Raw genomic sequence first — 22,407 nt, forward strand, 5'->3', positions numbered from 1 at the left:
CACATCTTGAAACTATCTCCTCCACTTCTGTGACATGGACAGACCACTTTTTTAACCAAAAAAAAAAAAAAAAAGGAGGAAGAAAAAAAGCCTGCATACTTGAAAGTATGTTTTCATTGTTTAAACACCTCTATCTCCAATGCCCTAGGGGAAAAAAAAAAGAAACACAAAGTGATTGGAAAAGTCAGGCACATTGCCAGCATTTTAAAGAGCTGTTAGAGAAGAGCTTCTAGGCTAGAGATAGGTTCAGAAACTTCCTGAACCAGCATGAGAGATATCAGTAACGGAAACATCCGAAAACAGTTAATCATTTGCTAACTCGCTTCACAGATGAATCGTCCTGCGGTGTAGGTGGAGGGGACTTGTGCTGGATTACTTCCATCGATGGATTATTTCCATCCTTTGAGACCGAGGCGCATGTATGAGGACTGTGAGGATGCCCCCATTGCTGTGGCTGCTGCTGCACGTTCGCCCTCAGCTCTCGCCCCAGGCTTTGCCTGGAGCTCACGAGCTCTCCGGAGCTGATCAGTGTGCCTTCATCACGTACTGGAAGCAGCTGCCTCCCCAGTTGTCCCACTGCTTGAGAACTGCCATGGGTGAGGTGTTTTGGGTGCCAGCAGGCCTCATGGAGTGTGTGCGCGACCCCTCTGGTGCCTGGCGGCCTGCTGGGCCCTGCCTGGCCCTTCTCGCCGAGAAGGCCAAAAGCAGAGGAGCCCTGGCTCCTTCTCCTGATCCATCTCCCAGCAACGTCTCCCAGACAGCCACGGCACTTCCCTCCACATGGAGATGCTCAGGTGCTTTTGCTTTCACCACCCTGCAAAACAAAACACAACAAGAAAACATTTAGACATCCTTGAAGCCAGCCAGCACAAACACAGTTGTGGCAGTGGCTTAAACAGTTTCCAGCACTGTATTAAATAACATGCTTTTGAAAAGCTATGCTGTGCTAAATAAGCCACAGAGAGATGTAAGGACCATTCCTCAATTTGCACTCCTTCCCTGCTCCCTGCTTAGCATGTTGCAGATCGCTTTAGTTACAAATGCTCCCCCTCCCCCCTCCCAACCACCCCCCCCAAAAAAAAAAAAAAAAGAATAGCCTAAGCATTGTGGCAAGGAATGGTTTTGTCAGCAAGTGTCTAGTGATTATTCAGCACAGGAAGGAGACAGCTCGTGGTCTGGTGGTGCTGGCTTAATGGGACAGCCTGCCAACGTATCACAAAATTCGGAGAGTATGGCTGTATGGCTGGGAAGAAGGACAGAGAGGCATCAGGTCACCTGTTGCCCCCTTCTGTTGTAAATAACTTCTGGAGTTGTCTCTTTCCATGTTTTGCACATTTTTCCACAGAACTTTTCTGAGGAAAATCTTCAGCTTTAAATTGCATTTGCAAATGTTTGCATGCGTCTGGTGCAGTGATGTGCAGAGCTCCTGCAGGTGCCAGTGCACTCTGCCATTCCCTTACCTGCTCTCAAGCCTCCTGACAGGGTGTAGTGTACTGTATTTTGTGGACAAACTCATTCCCTTGCTGCTTGATATGTTAGTTCTTACTGTGCCCTGCTCCATCTACTGTGAATTACTGCATTTCCCACTCAGAATGCCTGGATTGCAGCAGCTTTGAAGCACAGACCTGCTTCTAGCAGCAGCTTTGATGGCTATAACTGAACTAAACTTTCTTCTGTCAACCTCAAAGTCCTTCCCAAATTGACCCTGATGAACACAGGCATTATTCTGTGGTGCAGAGTAAGAAGGAGATGAGGAACATCCAGGCTGTGCATCAGAGACACTTTTCTTTTTTTTTCCCTTTCTTTTTCTCTTTTATAAGTGTGATAAATAGGCAATTCCAGTAATGTATAGACTGTAAACACCAGAGTCCAACAGCAGCAGACTTTAGTCTCGAGGGAATTTCCCTGACCAACTGGGAAGAGAACAAAAACCAGCACTGTCTGAGCAATACTGTTTGTGACTTGCTGGGGCCAAGACTTCCTGTCTTTGGGAGGGTGCACAGAAGTCATAGTGGTGCTCCTGAACCTCTCTATTCTCTCCCATGTCCTTCACTAGGTAGGTACAGCCCTGTTTTTGCAAACAGGGGTCAGTGTAGAAGGAGGGCAGCTGCACCATGGCCAGCACCCATGTGCTGAAGCACCAAGTCCAACACCAGCAGCCAGCACCAAGGGCTTTGCAGAGCACTCAGGCATAAGCTGGTGACATTCACCTGCATCTTGCCGGGTAAGTATCATTTGAGGAAGGAGTGCAGTCAGGGATAAACAACACCAGTGGGTGTTTTCAGGAAAGTGTTTGAAATACCATGGGATTGTCAAACTCGCCGTCAGTTGGTCGTGAACGCTTGCCCAGGCATTGCCCTGCTCGTAGCCCCCTGTTGTCATCAAGCAGCAATGGACGCAGTTACGTGTCAGGGTTCAAACAACAGGACAGCAGAGACAGAACACTTTAGCATCAGTCAATACACTTGTGGTGCCACCAGCTGACCAAGCTGAGTGATTTTGGAGAAGGCAGCTGCATCCCTCACTGCCTGCCTCTCCAAGAAGGTACCTGAGACAGAAGATGATGTGCCCTACTCTTCCCTGCATGTAGCTTGCACAACAGCTAGCAAGAGCCCAGCAGCCTGTTGTGCTGCTTGGTTTGGGACTTACTATGTGAGGCACAGCTGTGATCCATCCCCAGGCTACAAAGCCTGCCTTCTGAGGAGAAGCAGCTGGGGCCATGGGCTCTTCCCACAGAGCTGACATGGCCTTTCTTCCTTCTGCACTCATCTCTGGTTTTGCTATGCCTGCAGCTCTGAGCTGAGCAGAGAAATGGTAAGAAGCCAGCTAGGATCACCAGAAGTTCTCATTGACATCCACCAAAGGCTTATCTGAGGGTGCATCAGGGCTCCCCTGCTTACACCTCCCCTGCACGGGTATTTTTGTCAATGTTACTGCAATATTTCTTTCATTGTAACACATTTAAAAAGAAAATGAGGTCAGCTCTGATTGACTTCCTTTAGCATGTTTGGGTTTTTGTTCTTATCTCAAGTTTAAAAAAAAAAAAAAACAAAAAACTGTGTATTTCACATAGAGCACCAGGAGTACTTCTTGGAAGCAATTACTTTGCTGAGTAGATGGATTTTGCAAGCAGTTTGCTTACATTGTACTAATTGCTTTTTTTTTTTTTTTTTGAAAAAGAAAAATCCTGAGCAGAGTGCCTTTTGCCTCGAAGGTCTCCATTTATCTCCTGCTGCTTTCCCTTTGCTTTAGGTGCAAGCCCACAGATATCTGCTCAAAAACAACTGCAGAAAAATTCCAAACTCATACATCAGTATGTCCACCCCAAAATAACCAGACTTAACTGTGAGCACTGCCAAATTAAAACATTTGAATGGTCCTGCAGGCACTGTTTTGAGTCTGTGCTGTAGGAGGAATGCTCAGTGTTGCTGCTGTAGTACTAAAATAAAATAAAAGTTCCTGTGTACCCAGATTCGATCTCTCGGACACGTGCTGTCACTGCAGTGCCTGTGAGCACAGCCTGTCTTCTGGGTGCTGTAGGTTTTCAGCTTGGAGCAATCTGTGAGCTGGCAGCAGGAACCTGAGGAGGTGTCTTTTTAAATCCCAGTGGCTCTGTTCCAACTTTTCTGCATCTCCATAACTTTGCTGCCTCGTCAGCCCGGTGGCTGAGCTGCAGGCAGCTGCAGCAGCTGAAAGTAATCCAGCTGGACATTGCATTTATGGTTCGGTAGCAGTGCTGGTCCTTCACTTGCGCTTTCACCAGGGAATAACAGCAGATGTACACTAGTTAGGTCTTCCGTTTTGCAACCTGCATCCACGATTACAACACGGTGTTGTTTCAAGTGGAAGGATGCATACCAAGACCTTCTTTTGAAGACTGATAACCTTGCAGAAACTTCTTGTGTGAAGAGCACCAGAGAGCCCAAAGGGACCTTTTGTTTTTCCTTTAGGGGGCTGCTTTCAGTGAAGCTGTACCTCTTGTGACCATTTGTTTTTTACAACTGCTTCTGGAAGCCAGAGGAGTTATGATGTCTTTGATGGGTGTATCCCTGCTTATGCACTGTCCCCTTTCCCTGAACAGATGTCCAGATCCCATATCTAGAACCTCTTCTTGCTGAGCGATCAGAGCAGCACGTTGTGCAGATGTGGCCAGTTGGCACAGCATGCAGGATTGGTAGGAGGGATCAGAAGGATCCAAGCGCCATCCCGAGCATGCAAAACAAATTAGGCTTGCTTTTCGGATGCCACTCTTTTGTCATTCTTAGCGTTCAGTCTCTGCCTTTCCAAGTGTGTAGCAAATGCTTTCATGGGTGTCTTCTGCCTCTGGCACCCAATGGTGTGGCCTGCCTGGTACACAGCTGGTCTGACACATCTGATCAAACTGGTGTTACTGGTTATTTTAAAACGTAAAGTACCATCCTACTATATATAGTAGCTATGTGAAGTATTACCAGATCAGCTCTAGTTCGCATCTCAGAGAATTGTTTAAAATGCGTTTTGTGTTTTGAAAACATCTGGATGGTTTTGTTCTCAACCAGCAAAGGTTTTACACTTACCCTCACCTACGTCTTGTGCTCCGTGAGGACTGAGGTCCCTGGCTGGGGAGGGTGCGAGGAAGGACACATTCCCAAACTCCTGCCCGGTGGGAGCAGCACGCTTCTCTGAGTGCTCCTGGGGAGCCACGAGGAGCTCTGTGCTGCTGGGAGAAACCGGTATCCACCCTGCTCTGAAGACAGGTGGCCGTGAAAAATAATTAACATCATCTCTGGTAGGGTCATTAGGGAGGCCAAGTGTCTGGGGGAGGCAGAGATGGCTCCCCTGTGCCCAGCAGCAGCAGCAGCATCACCCAGAACAAACCCAGCTACAGTCAGGACACAGCGAAACTCTCTGCAGAGAAAGTAGTGATGTTAACACTTCTTCCTTCCTTGCTGGGTAGATAGGGGCTGGATCGAAGTGATCTTTATTTGTCACTTCTCACAGGCATGCCCGAGAGGGACAGAGGTGGCTGGGGACCAGCCTGGTTCTGCCATTGGAAGTGTTTCAGCGTTCTGCCGCAATAGAATTGCTCTTTCCTGAGTAGGTGGGAGTAAGTGAACCGAAAGAGAAGACCTTGCACTATTTTTTTCGTTGTTGTTATTTCTTTTAACATAGCCCAAATCTAGCCCATTATGAGGACACTGGCACAAGCAATGTGCCAGAGGTTAAAGGAGACGCATCCTCAGAAACATGCAGATTGAGCAACCTTCGATGTGGTATGATAGTGCTCTTTTTTTGTGGTTTCAGAAGCTATTTATATAGAAATCTTTGAGCCACAGTGACGCAGGATGTGGTGGTAACACAGTAGCTGAAAGGCAAGCACTATTGTTGGACACTTCTAGGTCCCATGCTTTGCTTACCAGGGGTTAAACTTAGACCTGGAGAGCACACTGCCAGAGGTAGAGCACTGCTCCCGAAAAGCAGCTGGGACATAAGGAATTATCCGGTGTGCCGAGTCAAACTCCCATCGGTGGTAAATGTGTGACTGTGGGAAACTCACTCAAAAGGCTCATCGCTGGCCTAACCCAGAAGCAGTTTTAGTGGCTACCTTTATGGGGGATAAAACTGGGGTTGCCTCCTTCACAGGGATGAGGGGTGTCTCATGCATTCTGAATTTCTCCCTTGCTTTGATTTTTACCTGCTCACGCTGGACTGAGGACATAATGCAGAACTGTGCAGAGCATCACTTCCCCAGTAACTGTATTCCAGCACTTTCAACAGCTGAGAGAAGGGACCAGCTGAAGATGTACCTTTTTTTTTTTTTTTTTTTGGTATAAAGCCTTGTTTGGCAATGTTATTCTCAAGTAAAGGCTAAATTTTATCAATGCAGTCTTCTGTGTTTGCCTGAAAAGTTTTAATCAAAATCGATTCAGTGACGGCATGCACAAGGGAAATTACAGAGAAGCTGCCACTGGCATTCAGATGTATTCACCAACACCAGTGAAACATTTCCAGGCTCGTTCACTGTATCTCCCATTTTAAGTACGGGAAATACTGTTTTTTACCACAGTGAAATGATATGCTGCAGGATGGCAAACACCCTTCTGACAGGGGAAAAAAAAGTGCCTACTGTACACTTTTGCAATGCTTCTTTCTGCATGATAATATTTTAATGAATCCGCAGACTGGCTTCATTGAAGTTGATAAAGCACTTGCCTTTGATTCTTCCTGACATCTAAGACTTAAGTTACAGTGTAAGGTGATCTTATCCAAACAGTGAACATTAGGTATTCCAAGGGAAACCAGAGGCATCTGTGAGAGCCAAGAGGTAGTTGCTTCCCTTTAAATCTTGTCTCGTCTGCAGAGTAGAAAGACGAGCTAGAAGCTGTGTTTTCTGCCTATCAGCCTCATCTAGACAAGTTTAAATGAGTACATGTAGAATTAAGTGCTGAAACCTGGAACTTACCTCTCTGATAAGCTGTCGGTATATACATACCACAAACAAAATCAGGGTGGTTAATCACTTGGTGGTTCTCTTGTGAAGTGCTGTGCCATGCCTGTCTGCTGTCCTAGGGCTTTATCCTGCCTCTGCTCTATCATTGCTCTTTGTAGATGTTTCGGTAGTCGGGTGATAGCAGGAGCAACGTCCTTTGGGCCTGGACACCCTCTTTCTCCATGTGAGAGCTGCTTGACCTGCAGCGTGTACGGGGGACTTGCGTGCATGGGCTATCCCAGGCTGTTGCTGCTTTCAGGCAGTATTTTATTTTGTTAACGTTTAGATCAGGAGTAGAAGGTCTGCTTGGGAAGGAGGCTTTCCCAACAAATACAGAAGACCATCTGATTGTCCAGGAAGACATATTCTGGAGTCCCCTTAACCACGAGAGCTCCTTCCCTGTTGTGCCTCTCAATCTGGAGCTCTGCTGTTTGCTTTGCCAGGGAGGCACAGACGTCAGAGTTGATTCTGCTCTAAAATCTGTGTTTTGTGTAGCTGGACTTAACACAGTTGGCTCAAGGGATGTCCACCACACCTTACCAGCTAGCTATCATTGGATAAATTCCACTAGGGCTCTATCAAATAAAAGCACACACAGATTTCTTGCAGTTGAGTGTACAGTGCTGCCATTTCAAGTGTCTCTACCCTTTTGTAGCACTTTGTCCTGTTCACAGTCTGGTACGAGCATGGGAGAAGCTGTTTTTATTCCTATTAAGGAAGCAGATAGAGGGTAATATGTTCCTTCTAATATTACTAGTTTCATCTTACGTAAGAATCAAAGCAGGCCTTTACACATTAAGTTGCATCCACCCATGCTTCATTTGGAAACTTGTGTTGCAACTGGAGCTTATCCAAAGATAATACCAGCAACGCTTAATGTCCCTGACAACAAAGGAAAATACAATTAAACAATCTCATGCACCAATGTTGCTTGAAATCTGCTAAACAAAGTGTATAGCTTAAGTGTGGCATTGTGACGGTCCCCGGGAAAGTGCCAGAGTACGCAGGGGGTTTACGGATTCCCAAAAGAAAAGCAGGGAAAACAGTGGGTTTTTTTCAACACCGCCATGAAAGATTTTTCTGTGCTTAAAACCTGCAGGTAGTTACAGGAGCGAAGAAACGCCCAGGTCCCAGGCATGCTAAATATACCTTGGAGGTGCAGGCAGAACAGAGCCCGGCTTGTGAGCTGCCTGTGGGGTGCCAGCCGTCCCGCTCCTGCCTGAGGTGACCTCTGGCCATGAGCCTTCATGTGGGGGTGGCCCTGTTAGCGTGGCCACCACGAGGACTTTGGGGTTGCCCACTCTCTGCTGACCCACAGGGCTCCCTCACGGCTGATGTTGACAGAAGGGATGGGGTTCTTGGCATTGTCCATGGAGACACAGGTGCACGTGAAGGGTGTTTTGCATGTCTTCAGGCCCATCAGCTCAGAGTCACCACAGGGCCACTGCTTGCCACCCCCAGCTGCACCACGCCAGGGACTGAGGGCCTCAGAAATTCCTCTTGCCTCTGGGACGCGTCTGTCCCCCACCCGGTGTGTCAAGTCTCATGACCATGAGCAACCACTGCCAGTAAAGAGGAGGCTGAATTTCAGCGAGGTGGGACAAGTGGGATGCCAGGTGTGGACTGAAAGGTGATTTCTTGCTCCTAATTTTCCCCATAGCTCTGTTGCATGTGTTTCTTTCTGCTGTGTCACTGTGACACAGGGACACCATCACCATGAGCCTCATGAGCCTCTGATCAGCGGGACTTTGGTGCTCCTGTTCCAGCCAAGCTACCACCACCGGTTTGGGACTGCCTGAGCATTTCTGTCTGCAGTAAAGCATAAAGGCTCTTGTAGAACGGCTGAAAGCTGAAAAAGACACTGAGGTTTCCTCTGTGTGTCAGGTTTTTGGCAACAAAGAAACTCCATGGGGACTACTGTTTGTCTTTACACAGAGATAAATACTCAAATTGCTTTGGCAACAGCCGGGCCTTTATTCAGAGATTAGCTTCACATATCTTTATGAATTTAGAAATCAGTTGGAATCCTGACCATTGGCACTTAATGACTTCCTGTTTTTGTCTAAAATGTTTTTTTTTTTTTATAGATAAATGGCTTACTTTTGTCTCTTGGGGGGGCAGGGGAAATAAAAAAACATTTTCTCTCTCCTGCAGTCATCATTAGATCAGTGACGAAGTCCATTTTCCCTTAAAAACCTTTTGAGGTGAGGGATTCAAATGGATGTGGATAAGCTGCCCTAGGCTCAAGCAATTCCTTTTCTTTTCTGAAAGCAGCTCACGCGTGCCATCTTTGGAGGATATCCTTTAAAACAACAACAGACGTGCGTTTGAAACAAGGGTATATCCAAACACCTTTGGTTTGCATGTGTCAGTTGAAAAACAGCCCTGGTCTCCTAAGTTTGCATTAGTGTTGATTTCTGCTGCAGAGATGTCAGCCAGAGGCTATTTGAGGGTGGCCAGGTCAGCTGGCCAGAGATCAGCAAACTCGTTTCGCTGTGCTGCTCGCAGCGGGCAGAGAATGACACCAAGTGCTAACCTGGGCCAGAGTCTAATGTGTACCCAAGTACTGATGGCTTGCTTCTGCCCACGTCTCATTTTCTCTTCAGTTTGTTTTGCTTTGTTATCATTCATCCTCAGTCAAGCTGGCTTGAGGAGGCAAAGGCATGAGTTGGAAGAGAAGGCCAAAAGGTGTCAGCCACCCCAAAAAACAGGAAAGTGTGATGGTGATGGGGACTGTAGATGTAGCCCCAACCACTGGTGTTTTCTGTCTCTCCATTTCCATGCTGCTGGTCAGCAAAGGGTGCCACTGAGGATGCTGGATAGCATTTATTGTCAGCACTTTGCCAGATGCTGTGGTGGGACAGCTGTATGTTCAGTTGTCTCTGTGTACAGAAAATGTAGGTACATAAATTAATGCAGGGATTCATCTTTACACAAGGAAGATATTTTTTTACAGTGAGAACAGCCCCGCAATGGAACAACCTCCACAGGGACATGGTCAAGTCCCCAGCACTGCAGGCTTTCAAAACACAACTGGACAGGGTGCTAGATAGTTTCATCTAGGCTCCTTTTTCCCACAAAAGGTCAGACCTGATGGTCTTTTGAGGTTCCTTCCAGACTGGGCTGTTCTGTGGTTCTGTGACAAGGATGAAAGAGACGAGCAGTCACAGGTGAAATATTAAGTATTATTATTGACAAAGATAGCCATGCCTTAAACACTGAACAAATCCTGTGCACAGGAGCTCAAAGATGAAGACATGTTTGAAGCAGACATACTGTATCCTCCTGGGAAGAAGTGCATTTTGGAGGAAGGTACAATTTCTGTGCTTCTCTACAATGCAGCCATTAGTTTGTGCAAAGTCTGACCAAACACAACAGCTCAACATCCTGAAGTAGGATTCAGGAAGAGGTTGGAGTGTGGGCATGCATCTTCTATCTGTGGAGAAGGTAGGAAATCAGGGAATGTATACAGTGCTAGCAGAAGCAGCTTATTATTTTAAAGTCCCTTTGTCAACCATGCGTGCACACACTAGATGGAAAAATCTGGCAAACCTGTCAGTTTTCCATGTGAAATTGGGAAAAACTGTTGGAGATATGCTCCCTGTCCATAGGGAGGTCAGGATTTTGTCTATTAAATGCAAATTCAGACTTCCTCAGCTCATGGAAGACTAAAACAGGGGTCCCAGGAATGGGGCAAGTATAGTGCTGTGAAGGACAGGCTGGTAACTCATAGCATTGGGACCCTTCCATACACCTCCTAGTTGGGTATTTTCTCCTACTTCCTGGATTATTTTGCCCCAAACCATCTTTCAAGAAGTGTATCTAAGATACTGTTTCATGAAGATGGATGCAGATTTTTGTTAGCTTTTCTTTGTTCTCATTTCCCATTTTGCACTGCTGCAGATATTGCCCCTTCCCCTCACACACAACCCATCAGAGAAATGTCAGGTGTGAAACCCAAAGTTTCTACTGCATCAGAGTTTCTCAGCCAGGATACGTGTGATAGAAAGCAGCATTTTGCACTCAGTCAGAAACACAAAGCATGGTAAGCCCCAAGCCTGGTGGAGCCTTGGGGCCTGTAGATAGCGGTGCAAGACTCTCATATCTCAGTCTTTGCAGACTTTGCCAAATCTAGACTGGGATTATTTTACCTTTCTTAACCTGGTCCACTTCTGGTAGCCACATTTTATATTTTAGCATAAAAATTCCACGGGTGAAAGCAAACCTTACCCCAATGTCGAGTATTTCCAGCAGAAAACTACAGATAACAGCAACAACTGTGTTTTCATTCAGTAAGAACTATAAGCTATATTGTAGTAATGTTGTGGCAAAATCGGGGACAGTGATGTCAGACTAGCATTAGAAGAATGACGCCCACGCTCTGTATGTTTACAGCACGATAAATGGTCTTCACAGGTCCTTTGCATATATAATAATCCAGCATTCATTTTAGATTTCATTCTATAATATTTCTATCTGGGGAAAACAATACATAGCTATAAACGAGGCCTATTTCATGCAGTACTTATCTCCATTCGAGCTATGCACACAATAATATGCAGGGTGATAAGGAGGCTTATTGATAAAGCTTTACAGATGGCGAGGGCATGAAAAAGTGCAGTTGTGCTGCAGCTGATGAGGTTTTTCCCCAGCTAGCATAGCAAGCGGCTGTCCCTGCTGAAGGTGTCATTGTGCTGGGAAATATCAGGCATTTCTGAAGCCTTTGGCTATAGCTCTGTTAAATACAGCCAGGGCTCTGTGCTTTTACATTTGTTTTTAATCAACAAGGCAGATGTAACGCAGAGTTTCTTCTGCACCTCCACCACCTTGCTGCACAATGGGCAGGCCACCGCTTGCCCGCAGCTCGTTTTGGATGCTGCAGTTTCTGTTTTCTTTCTCAATGCTTTCCAACATCAGTACCTTCCAGCTTTCTCCCCCAGCCACCAGCCAGCCAGGTCTGTGCTGCTGTGCTCCCATGGAAGTTGTGTCCCCACATCATTGCAGAAAACACAGCAAGAACCTGATCCCTGTTGGTCACCGGTGGTGGTGCCCAGTGTTCTTCTCTCTCCTGGTCCTTGGATGTCCTGCTGGAAGAGGTGGTGTAGCTGCCCACCATACTCTGACACGAGGAGGGGATTTGGAGAGGACAACCTCTCCTCTTTCTCCCTAAATTGAGCCCTTTCCATATTTTCCTCCTCCACCGCTCCTCCAGATGAGGAACCTGCAGGCTGAGCTTGAGAGCATGCCAGAAAACAGCAAAGTCAGGGTGGACACGCAGATGGGTGGAAGAGGGCTCACAGCAGGGACTCGCGGTTGTTAAGGAAAATGGTTATGGAAAATAAATGTTTCAGGACAGGGACGTATTGTTGCAGGTCACATCTCACCAGAGCCTGAGAGTAACCTCCCTCACGCCCCTTTCCCTCCTTCCAGCTCTGCCTCGCTGCTTTCTACTTGAAATGCACTTTTTCTCCTCATTGACGAAAAGCCGTGGATGCTCCCCCCCTGCATGTGGGAGATCAGGGTACGAGCAGCAGCGGTGTGTGACTTGGCAGGAGCAGCCGCGCTCCTTTTATTTCATCATTGTGAGCGAGGGGAAAATAAATGTTCATGGAATAAATGCAGTCTGTCTTCGTCCAAGGTGAAAAGTCTGAATAAAAAATAAATAAATATAAAAAAATGGTGCTGCTTAGGAAATGCTTTGCCTGCTAACCTGAGAAGTTTCAAGAGCAGCTGTGTCTGGGCTGGGTTGTGTCTTTGGCCACCGCAGGGACACCACGGCGGGGGACACGGGGGGACAGAGGCACTTACCTGTGCTTGGTATAGGGTCTGTGCAGTGTCTGCACTGAACTTCTCTGAAAAACAGAAGAAAGCTCCTTAAGACATACTGGGAATGTTTCTCCCGCCCTTTTCAACATCTTTACTATTAACCATGTCCAACATTCTGGCTGTGCGTGCTTCTCAGGAGGGGGACCCGTACTTGCTTTGGCTATAACCAAGTTTTTGTAAATACAGGCATCAGTGTGAGACAGTCTCCACTGGCAGGAAAACAAATCACCCCAAAAGGTCTGTTCTTAGCAATAAACTAAACCATGGCATGACTGCCTGTGGTAGCACAGATGTGATTTGTCTCTCAGGTACGGCCTTAAAGCAATATTTCTGTGTTTTCGGAGACTGTTGTTTACCTTACCCTCTTTTTCCTTCTGTACTGTGTGAAATTTGTTGTGTTGTTTTTGCAGACATTCATTAGAGGACTGAGGACTTAGCAATAAGTGACTAGTTTGTCAGTGTTTATCCTCATGTGGTGGTATGTTTCCTTTCTGCTGCCCTTTTCTTGGAGTTGTTTTCTCTTTTGTTTTTCAAGTTGCTCATTTTTGTGTGATTTATCATGCGTGGTTTCGTGTGTCTGTTGCCCACAAGAGTTTTTACTCTCTCGCAATCACATCTTGACATGATGCCACACTTACCCAGGAGTTTCCAGGCTTGCAGCTACCATGGATTTTATTTCAATCCAGACAGCTGCACCGGACAGGGGTTCAGGGCAGATGTGATGTAGTCATACCATGGTCACTGGAAAGCCCTCAGCACAACTTCCCCGCAGCATAGCAAGCCAGACTATGCACGAGGAGCTGGAGTTCCAGCCCTGAGTGGGATGTATCATCACGCAGCAAGTTCCAGAAGATGAGATTCATGTCATGACTGCTTTGTTGTAACTCAGATTTGTGCTTCCTGGTCTATACGGATGCTTCCCCTCTAGTCTCATTAAATCTTGTTAAAGTATGCTGTGCTATTTTCCCTGTTCCCCAAGCTTTCCCACCCCTCAGCCTGATGGGCATTTCCCAGACCCAGAGGGCAGACCTTGGCTGTGCACTGTGGGGATGTTGCTCACGCTGCAGACCAGCAGCCAGGTAGCTCCGTGTGAGGCCAGCACCCTATGGGCTGCCACGGCTGGAGGCATCACCCCAGGGCACTCTCTGTGCAGACAACTCAAGGACTTATCATCTGCGGCTTCATTTGTGCATGTTGGGCTCTCCCAGTGCCATGGCAGGACAGTGACATACCCATAGAGATGATCAGATGTGATTCCTTGAATGCAGTAGATCTGCTTTGTATGTCCTTGTAACGCGGGTTTCATGGCATTTGTGAAATGCTAAGATGCACCTGGGAGTTGATCACTTTGGGCTCCTCTTGGTTCTGTTCCTGAGCAGAAAAATACATCAAGACTGTGAAGTATGCTGAAGGCTTCTCAGTATATAGGCAGTATGAGGCTTTTGGATCTTGTTTTATTAGATGTGATATTTTTAGATCTTCATTGTTGGTGAAATCGATGCACAGCAGATTTCAGAAAAGGGAAGAATTTAACCTCACTTTTAGCTCAGTATCACTTTACTTTGACAAATATTCCAAGAAAGAAGTAGAAAAAATAAACTCCAAGCCTTTTTCGTTCCAGGAGAAGAATTCCACCTTTAACAGATGACCTACATCTGAAGTAGCAGGAGCCTGCCACTTTTACGTTCCTTGCACTGTACCTAATTCAAACACGCCCTCACTGTGAGTGATGCTTTCCAGTATTTTCCAGGGCACTGACAGTTAAATAACAAGTGAGAGAAAACCGGAGGCATTGTTTGTGTCACCATTTGCAAGCACTTAGCTTAATAAGCCACAGGAGCCATTAGCGTGGTGGGAAGTTTTGCTAGGAAAATCCCAGGGGCTAAAGGGAAACAAAACCCGCTAGACTGAATGGGGCTGGCTTCAATGGCTTTGCTTCCCAATAACAAACGAGCCGTCTGTTCCGAAGCCTGAAACTCACACTGTGTGCCCAAAGGTCAGTCCTGGATCTTGTGTGGAAGAAACTGCGTGGAAGAAACCAGATGGGAAGTCGGCGGGATCTGCCACCAGGAGCCAGGGCAGCCCAAGTTACCTCTGGGGTCTGGAGCCACACGTTTCTTCTGCTTTCCACAGCCTCGTCACCAGTGGGCACAAGCAGCAGGGTGGCAGCATGCAGTGACAGCATCCTCCGCACTCAGAGCTGCCTCAGGCATCAGCCCTACATTTTTTCTTTTTATTTTTGAGGGCAGAATGAGGAGCGTGGAGAGTGTAGTTGTTTGCTGGACCACAGCCCTCTTTTTTCTGGAGTGCAACCATGTCAGGCCTCAGCATGTAGTTTACTGGACGTACCTGAGATACTGAGGAGCCTTGAGAGGCTCCAAAACTCCACCTGAGACCAATGTTCAGATGTTCAGTGCAGTGGGCTGCATGTGGACTTCTGTCAGCAATTCTGGGGCTTTCTCAGGGGCCAAGGGCAACCTGCCTCACCATACTGCTGCCCCTTGTTGCTGCTATTAACGCGTCCAAAACTGGTAGCAACAGAATGATCTGTTTGATACGTTTAGTTTCTCCACAAAAAGATTTGAAACAAAACAACAAAAATTGTTGGAAAATTGGAAGCTTTCAATTGCAACTTTGAGCAACCCTAGGAGAGCCTTCCTGTCAGCCCCATTGTTCCCACGTCGGACTTCTCTGCTACAGGCTGGGTGAGGATGCTGTCATCATCTTTTGTCCTTGACTGGAGATCCCATGACTTGCAGAGTTCCCGTCTCTGATGTTACCCTCCAGAGGCAGCGTGTAATGAAGAAAATACACGCCAAACATGGAACAAAGTCCACCACTGCCTCGCTAGCTAGGAGGCTGAGCACAACACGCACAGCTTCTGCAGCGAGTGGTTGAATTTGAAAGATTTTCTCAGTTTCTGCAGAAACGAGCTCAGCAGGGCTGCTCCGTGGGGAAGGCAGCCTCTGAATCAGCCTGGGCAATCCTGCATGTAACGAGATGCAGTTTTCTGCTCTTGCAGGAACAGGTACGAGTAAGGGACAAAAGAATAAAACCCTCTGCCCAGGTTTCAAGTGCTCTTTTCCAGGGCTGCTGGAATCCAAAAGAGCTGCAGACAAAGGCTCTGAAGTGGGCTCGTGTTTGATGCCACCTCACTGTCGGAGAATTTCAGCCCTATTCTGTAAATCTGCTGCCAGCCCCTAACAAAGTAATCTGGCAAAAGAAGTCAGGGCTTTGTACTGGCAGCTGGCATCTCACCTCCCAGCATCTTTCCCTGTGTGAGTTGTTGACCAGCAAAGTGATAGGCATTGAGGGGCACTGTGGCACCACTGTTTGCAAGCAAATTCAGTTTGGAGTTGTCTTTTGGTCCGTTGAAAACCTGTGTGTGCTTGCCCGGTTGGCAACCAGCATCTTGTAGCACAGCACACCCTTCAAAGCCCTTCAGAAACCACTCTTCTGCCTGAGCAGCATCCGAAGGGAAAGGTGTTTGCATGGCGTGCGGCTGCTGCTGCCCAAGCTGCGGACAGCAAGCAGCAAGGCAGAGTCTGACTGAGGGCAGCTATGAGACCCACAGAGCTCACTGCTGCCAAAAAAAGGGAGGTGATACAAGAACCTGCTGGAAACAGCGTTGGCTGGGCAGTGCTGGGAAGCCCTCATAGCTGCTCTGAAGCCCGCCGGCTGATGATAAGAGCTCGGTTCCCACCCCCACCAAGCATGTCAGCCTGGAAAATCTCAGGAGCACTGTCTTTGCTCTAACAGGGCCTGTGTGCGAGGGCTTCCCCCGTTGTGCTTGGATTCAAAACCTCTGTAACCCTGCAAGAAGTTAGCATCACTGTTTGACTCAGTACTTCCAGTAAAATGCAAGGCATTTTGATTTCATTTCTGCATTGAGCTCCAAATGTTGTTCTGGGCTTTGTCCCCATCAGGGCTTTGCAAAGCAGAGAAAGGAGGGGGAAGCATTTTAATCGGGCTAAGGCTCTTTGGCATTTACACTATTGAAGCCCGAGGAGTCTCTGAATTTCTGTTGAATAGAGCCCTAAGAAAAGAAGTAGATTTGTTGAAGGACGGCATTTCAGTGCAAGAAGGATGTGTGTTTAGGACTTTCCATTACATAATAGGGCTGAAATGGATTAACAAGACCCAGGCTTTCTTTTTTCTTGAGAATTGCTGCCTGCACCACTTTTTCTCTATTACTGATGCTTCAGTCACAGCTCTCACAGAAAGGTTTCCTTTGTTGTTATCGGTTCAAGAAGTAAATTACAGCATTGTTTCTCCTGATCAAGAGATTGATTAGTCAGAGGTCTCTAACTGAAGGGGAAAATGTTCCTCATCATCAACTTTAAATGCAGGCGTATGTGCCAAGCGGAGAACATTTAAAATCATGAGTGTGGGGGGGAGCGCCTTGCTCTTTTGATGTGCTGCCCGTAACTGTTCATGGGTCTCTGAAAGGCAGCCATCTCATCAGGTCAGTGAAGAAAATAGTGTGGGAAAGATGCCCTTGAATAAGAAAACTAAACACCACCACTTCCAGCTGGATGGTTCTCGTGGTGTTGTGACGGGTGCCAGCACATTGGTATATCTGTGGGTTTTGTTGTGTGTCATCTCCTCTTCCCCTCACCAGGTGCTTTCATAATCTGCTGGACCCCGGGATTAGTCTTGCTGCTCCTCGACGTCTGCTGCCCGCAGTGCAACGTCCTGGCCTACGAGAAGTTCTTCCTGCTCCTGGCCGAGTTCAACTCTGCCATGAACCCCATCATCTACTCCTACCGGGACAAGGAGATGAGCGCGACCTTCAAGCAGATCCTCTGCTGCCAGCGCAGCGACAACGCCAACGGCCCCACCGAAGGCTCGGACCGCTCGGCGTCCTCGCTCAACCACACCATCCTGGCCGGCGTCCACAGCAATGACCACTCGGTGGTGTAAAGCCCCCCGCCAGCCAGCCGCACGGCCGACAAAGCCACCCCGGGGAGGTAACCCACTCGTAAAGGTTTTTTTGTTGTGTTTTTTTTTTTTTTTTTTCTCAAACACTAATGGACTACGAGCGCTTCTCTTCCAGGCAGCCCGGCACAGCAGCTGGTGCCGGGACCAGCTGTGCTGCCAGGCCTTTGCCTTCTGCTCGCAGAAGGTGGGAAGCAGATGCCTTGCAGCCACGCTCACCCCTGAGAAGCCTCGCTGAGACTTCATCGGCCCTCGCGGCGTCTTGGTGCCAGTCTGAATCAACTCTGATTAATTAAGCTTATACCTGCTTCACTGCATTTACATGTAGCCACTTAGTCTTTTTAAAAAGGGAGTAAAGGGGATAAAAGTATGCCTTTCATTTAATAGACATGTAATATTTATCACCATCAGCATGCTTTTGATGAACATTTTCTGTGCAGGGAGTAAAACTGTGCTCTAGTCTTCGTATCCTTAGCCACACTGCCGTAACTACAGTAAAAACAAAAGTATTTTTTCTAATACAGGCAACAGGAAGATGATGGAAACTGACTCTTCCTACCTTCGTTACTGGTGTTAGAGAGCATGCATGTTCTGTGTGTATGCAGATTGTTTTAATTAATGGGAAGAAAAAAAAAACTCGTTGTAAAGTCTGCAGGAAAGTAGAAAAGCATAGACTGTATTCCAGTGTTTGTTTAGATTATGAAATAAACAATACTCTAGTCACAAGGTATTTAATGTTCTTCTTTGAAGTGTGGTATGAAATGTGTAACGTGTGAGGGGTCCCAAGTTTTTCAGGGTCAAGTTCTTAAAGTAGGACACATCTCTAGGGCTCTTCAAGGGCTACAGTCATGTTGGTAAGTTTAAAAAATATATATATATTTTTGCTGTTGGAATGCTTTTCTTGTTCATGATGGAAAGAAATGGGATTTTTAACATGAAAAAAATATATACATTTTTAAAAAACTTCTTCTAATTAGAAACACAACAACTTCTGTGTTTTGCACTGAGAAATGTTTGTAGGGTATCTCCTAAATTATTTACCCTGCATTTCAGAAGCAGTGGGCTGCTAAGAATGAAGATAAAATTTTATTTTGTAAAATCAAGACCAAATATGTAGTAGTCTATTGCGAATGACTGAACCATTCTGTATAATAGTCACATATGCACATTACTATGAAAAGCTAAGCTGACAGACAGATACTTTCATATGTAGCTGTTTCAAAGAGAAATGCCACTAATGTGAATTTCAATTCCCAAGAATCAGTGATGTTAATCAAAATTTCTTGATGGGAACAAACATGAGCAAAGATGGGATCTTGCAGACAAAGAACTTGGGACCTTCCTCTGGGAAACTGTGTCTTCTCCTAACAATGTAAAATATATCAACGGTAAATTTCTAAGACCATTTTCCTTATAGTAATATGTCTCTATAGCAAAAAAAAAAAAAAAAAAAAAAAGTAAAAAATGTGAGGTGTATCAGTCAATGTAATGTATTGGAATGTAACATAAGGGACTATATTCTCCCATGTGGGCAGGGAAGAAATGGAGATGAGAGGGTCAGCTTAACTCAAAGCCGAATTTTTAGCATCTCTGTTTAAAATCATGGGAAAAAGTTGCTCAGAAAACGCAGTTCCTTGCTGAGAGAGGGAAAAACAGCAAGTGAGCAAAACCTGTCCCCACTAAACACAGTGAGAGTTTTGCCACTGCTTTCAGTAAAACTGAAATTCACTTGTACTGTTAAGCCAAATTTGTACAGACACTGTGGAAGGAGGAGTGGGAAGAGGGGATAAATGAAGCATTATCTGCCATCTGATCAAGGTACCAAATGTTGCACTTCCTTTGGACAAAGCAGAGGTCTTTATCTGATCGTGTTTAAAAGCAAGTGAATCTAAAGGTTGATTTGTGTTTTATTCACGTGACTGTAGTGAGAAAGAGAACAGGCTGTATGAAATTTTTCATGTAAAAGCATCTGCTTGCAAAGCCAGTCATAATGTTTCTTGGTGCCTGCATGATGGCCGAGCTAGTGCAGGTAAGCAGAAGAAAGGAGAATGCCTCCAAAGAGAGAGGACATCTCACAAACACTTTTTTATTATTTTTTTCTTATCTAAAAAGTGCTCCGAGTCACTTTCTTCCCTGAATCTAGGGAGAGCACTTTTTCCTGTCCTCCGCTTCCTCACAAAAGAGGAGCATCATAGACACTTTATTTTGGGGGTAGTCTTCCTTTTCCCAGTGTCCTTTTAACTGCTGTTTGCATGTTCTTCACAGAGTCTGTCCTGGATAAGTTGGGAGGGTGATGTTAAGAAATAGCAGTGTTTCGTTCACCCCAGTTTTCTGTGCTGGGAGTGCGTGGTGGTTTCGGAGAAGCAGTGGGTGAATAACTTAATGGGGAGCGCGATCGTTCATGACATGCTGGTGGGTCCAGAGACCCGACGTGAAGACAGATGCCCAAGGAGGCTCTTGCATTCTTGTTACCATTGCAACAGGTGGCAGGTGCTGCCCGGGTACATCGATCAGACGTTCTCCAAGGAGGCACTCGACAATTCAAGAAGCTGGACCTTTCGAACTCCTAACAGCAGTTAAATTTCAGCCGTGGGGTAGATTAATCCGGGAGCACTTCTGGCAGCAGGGGGCTTTTTTTTCTAGAAGGTGAAGTGCAATGCTTTAAATCAAAGGCAACAGGATGCAAAAGTTGCTTCTAAGGTTCCACTAGAGGAACTAACTGAGCATGTGGCTGCTGTTTAAAGTTTTAATTAGTGCTTTGTTTTATTGAAGTGATCTCCCTATATCCTTGAGAAATCTGATCTGTGGATTGAGTGTTTCTTTGCAAGCTAATGAAATTAAAGCTGCTGTGAGCAAAGAGAATAAAATCAAGAGCTTGGAATAGAAGAATTCTTCTGCTCTTTTCTTTAGAGTGGCTCCCATGCCACTTGGTTTTGTCTCAGATTTTTTTATCTTTTTCTTCTCCATTCAGACTTTTGCACCTTCATTATGCAGATGCAGAACTCATTTCTGCTATGTGAAAACACGGTGTGAAGTACTTAGGGGAAAAAATTGCTCCACTTATTTTTCTTATCTCAAATCCTAAAAAAGGTTTTAGAAGACTTCTTAAAATACCAGCGATCCTCCCACAGTCATTAAAATTCTTCTGTTGCTGGCTGCCTCTGGTCCAAGTAAATCCTCTTGAAGTTCAAATTTAATGGTGTTTGTTTCAGCAATTGTAGCGGTGGGAGCTGCGTATTTGTAGCAAAATGGCTGATGAAGTCACCTGCAGGTCAAAGAAAATGTGTTTTTCCTACTTCATTTATTTAGGGGCAGCACAAGTATGGAAAGTAATAGAAATGATTGCCCTTGAATGAGGGATTATTAACTAAAATTATAACTACCCACTGCTATCACATTTGACATTAGAGGCTGGGTGACGCACTGGTCCACAGAGTTGTTAGTTGCAGTGTTTACATGAAAAGCTGAAAACATATTCTTTGTTTTACACAGTGCATTTCTTGTTCTCTGGGATTTCTCTGTGGCTTCAGGCTGGCTGCTGACTGGGATGCTGAAGGCTGGGCACATAACTGGCACAAGGAGAAATGGCAAACCAGAAAAGAGCTTTTACAGTGCTTCCTAAAGCTAAGCATACCTGTCCTTAGTGCACCAGTAGCAGGGTTTTTTAAATAGTTGCCCCAAGACCAGCCACTGTGGGTTGTATTTTTTTTCTGGTTTGGTTGGTTGATTGGTTGTGTTGGTGTTTTTTTGACTTTGCCTTTCCCAACTACTCAGCACTATGGCGTTGCTTTAAAAAGCTGGTCACTTGGTGAAAAAGAAAGGCCAAGCATGCTATATATGTTCATGGTACAAACTACGCCTGAGTAATTTGGGTGTCAAAGAGGGAAGAAATATGTTTGTGACCAATGTCTTACTTTTGCTTTCCCCTGAAAGTGCCTTGTCAATATCAGCATAAATTGCTCCCTGTATGGCATTGATATGAAACTTCTTGGGTCACTCCAAGGAGTATATTTTTCGGGCTATATCTCTGCAGGTCAGGCCAGCCCAGACCCCAGGTGCAGCCTGTCTTGGGCAGCTCAAGCCAGCCCTGCTTCTGAAGCAGATTTTACAGCTTCTGACCTTCCCGTTGTCCCAGTAGTTTGCTAGCAGATACCAGGTTAAATTAGTATAAAGCCAGCTGGATTTTCTCTCTGTGACGCTGCCACCACCAGCTCTGTCTGTCCTCAGTGCAGGTAGAGGCCTACGGACTAAAACCATGAGTTTTTGAAATAAACTTTTTCTACCCAAGTGAGATTAAAGAGGGTATCACCAGATGGAGAGGCTTTGCTGCAGATGTTCCTACTGTCTTTCACTCACGGGGAAGCAGGATGATGCCAAAGCAGAGCTGGGAGATAAAACCATGCACCCTTTGTGTCCCTGAGGTGGGCAGAGGATTGCATAGGCCAGCCTGAACCAACTGGCTTGTTTTCTCATGCGCTGCAGAAGTGCCATAACTCAAATATGACCTTCTCCTTCACGGTCTTTTGAAGGGTCTTGTCTGCACAACAATTTGCAAGTGCTCTAGTTAGCACTGATAAATCAGAACGAAAGCTGACAGAATAGGAAGGCCCCAAATCTGGAACCCTACATTAGCATGCTTCAGGCTTCTTATCTCAGTAGGTATGCATCAGCCTTTAGTAAAACATTATTTAAAAGAAAGGTAACTGCCACTTGAGTTAAACACAGACAGTACAAAGGGCTGGCTCCTTTGCTTAATCCCACATCTGCAAGTGAAGAAGACAGTGAATTCTTCCATGGAGAAGAGATGAGGCCATGGAGAGCATTGCTGTGCTCTCGCAGTTACAGTGCATAATGTTCTTTCCCATCAGTTCTTCCAGATAGCAGCCAGTCTCAGCTGTACACTGATTAATGTACTTGGAGGGTCTTTGCAGCTGCAGTCTCACGTGTTTTGGGGGCCAGATTGCCCAGGATTGCCCAGGATTGGTTGGGCAGCTTGATTGGAAAGATCACTTCCAAAAGAAAACTTCAAGTGTCCAAACTCTCACCCCTTTCCAGCCATGCCTCCTCAAGAAAAGGTGTCCTTATCTTTCCATCCATTTCCTATGCTTGGAGGATTTTCCAAAGAGTTATTCAGTCAGCTCCAGCTTTCTAAGTACACCAATGAGAAAAGAAGA

General features: G+C 46.0%; 1 protein-coding gene across 4 annotated transcripts in view; it reads left to right on the forward strand.

The window, feature by feature from the left end:
* Positions 1–20,116, forward strand: part of LPAR1 (lysophosphatidic acid receptor 1) — a 72,332-nt gene extending 52,216 nt beyond the window's left edge. For 3 of the 4 annotated variants that reach the window (XM_080572655.1, XM_080572653.1, XM_080572654.1), the window contains exon 4: positions 16,917–20,116. In XM_080572655.1, the coding sequence (XP_080428781.1) occupies positions 16,917–17,218 (302 nt within the window). In that variant the 3' untranslated portion in view covers positions 17,219–20,116. The remainder of the gene's footprint in view (positions 1–16,916) is intronic. The other variant, XM_080572656.1, reaches the window with a different exon arrangement.
* Positions 20,117–22,407: the final 2,291 nt, after the last annotated feature.

This window comes from Anser brachyrhynchus, assembly GCF_964034855.1.
Source record: "Anser brachyrhynchus genome assembly, chromosome: Z".
NCBI lineage: Eukaryota > Metazoa > Chordata > Aves > Anseriformes > Anatidae > Anser > Anser brachyrhynchus.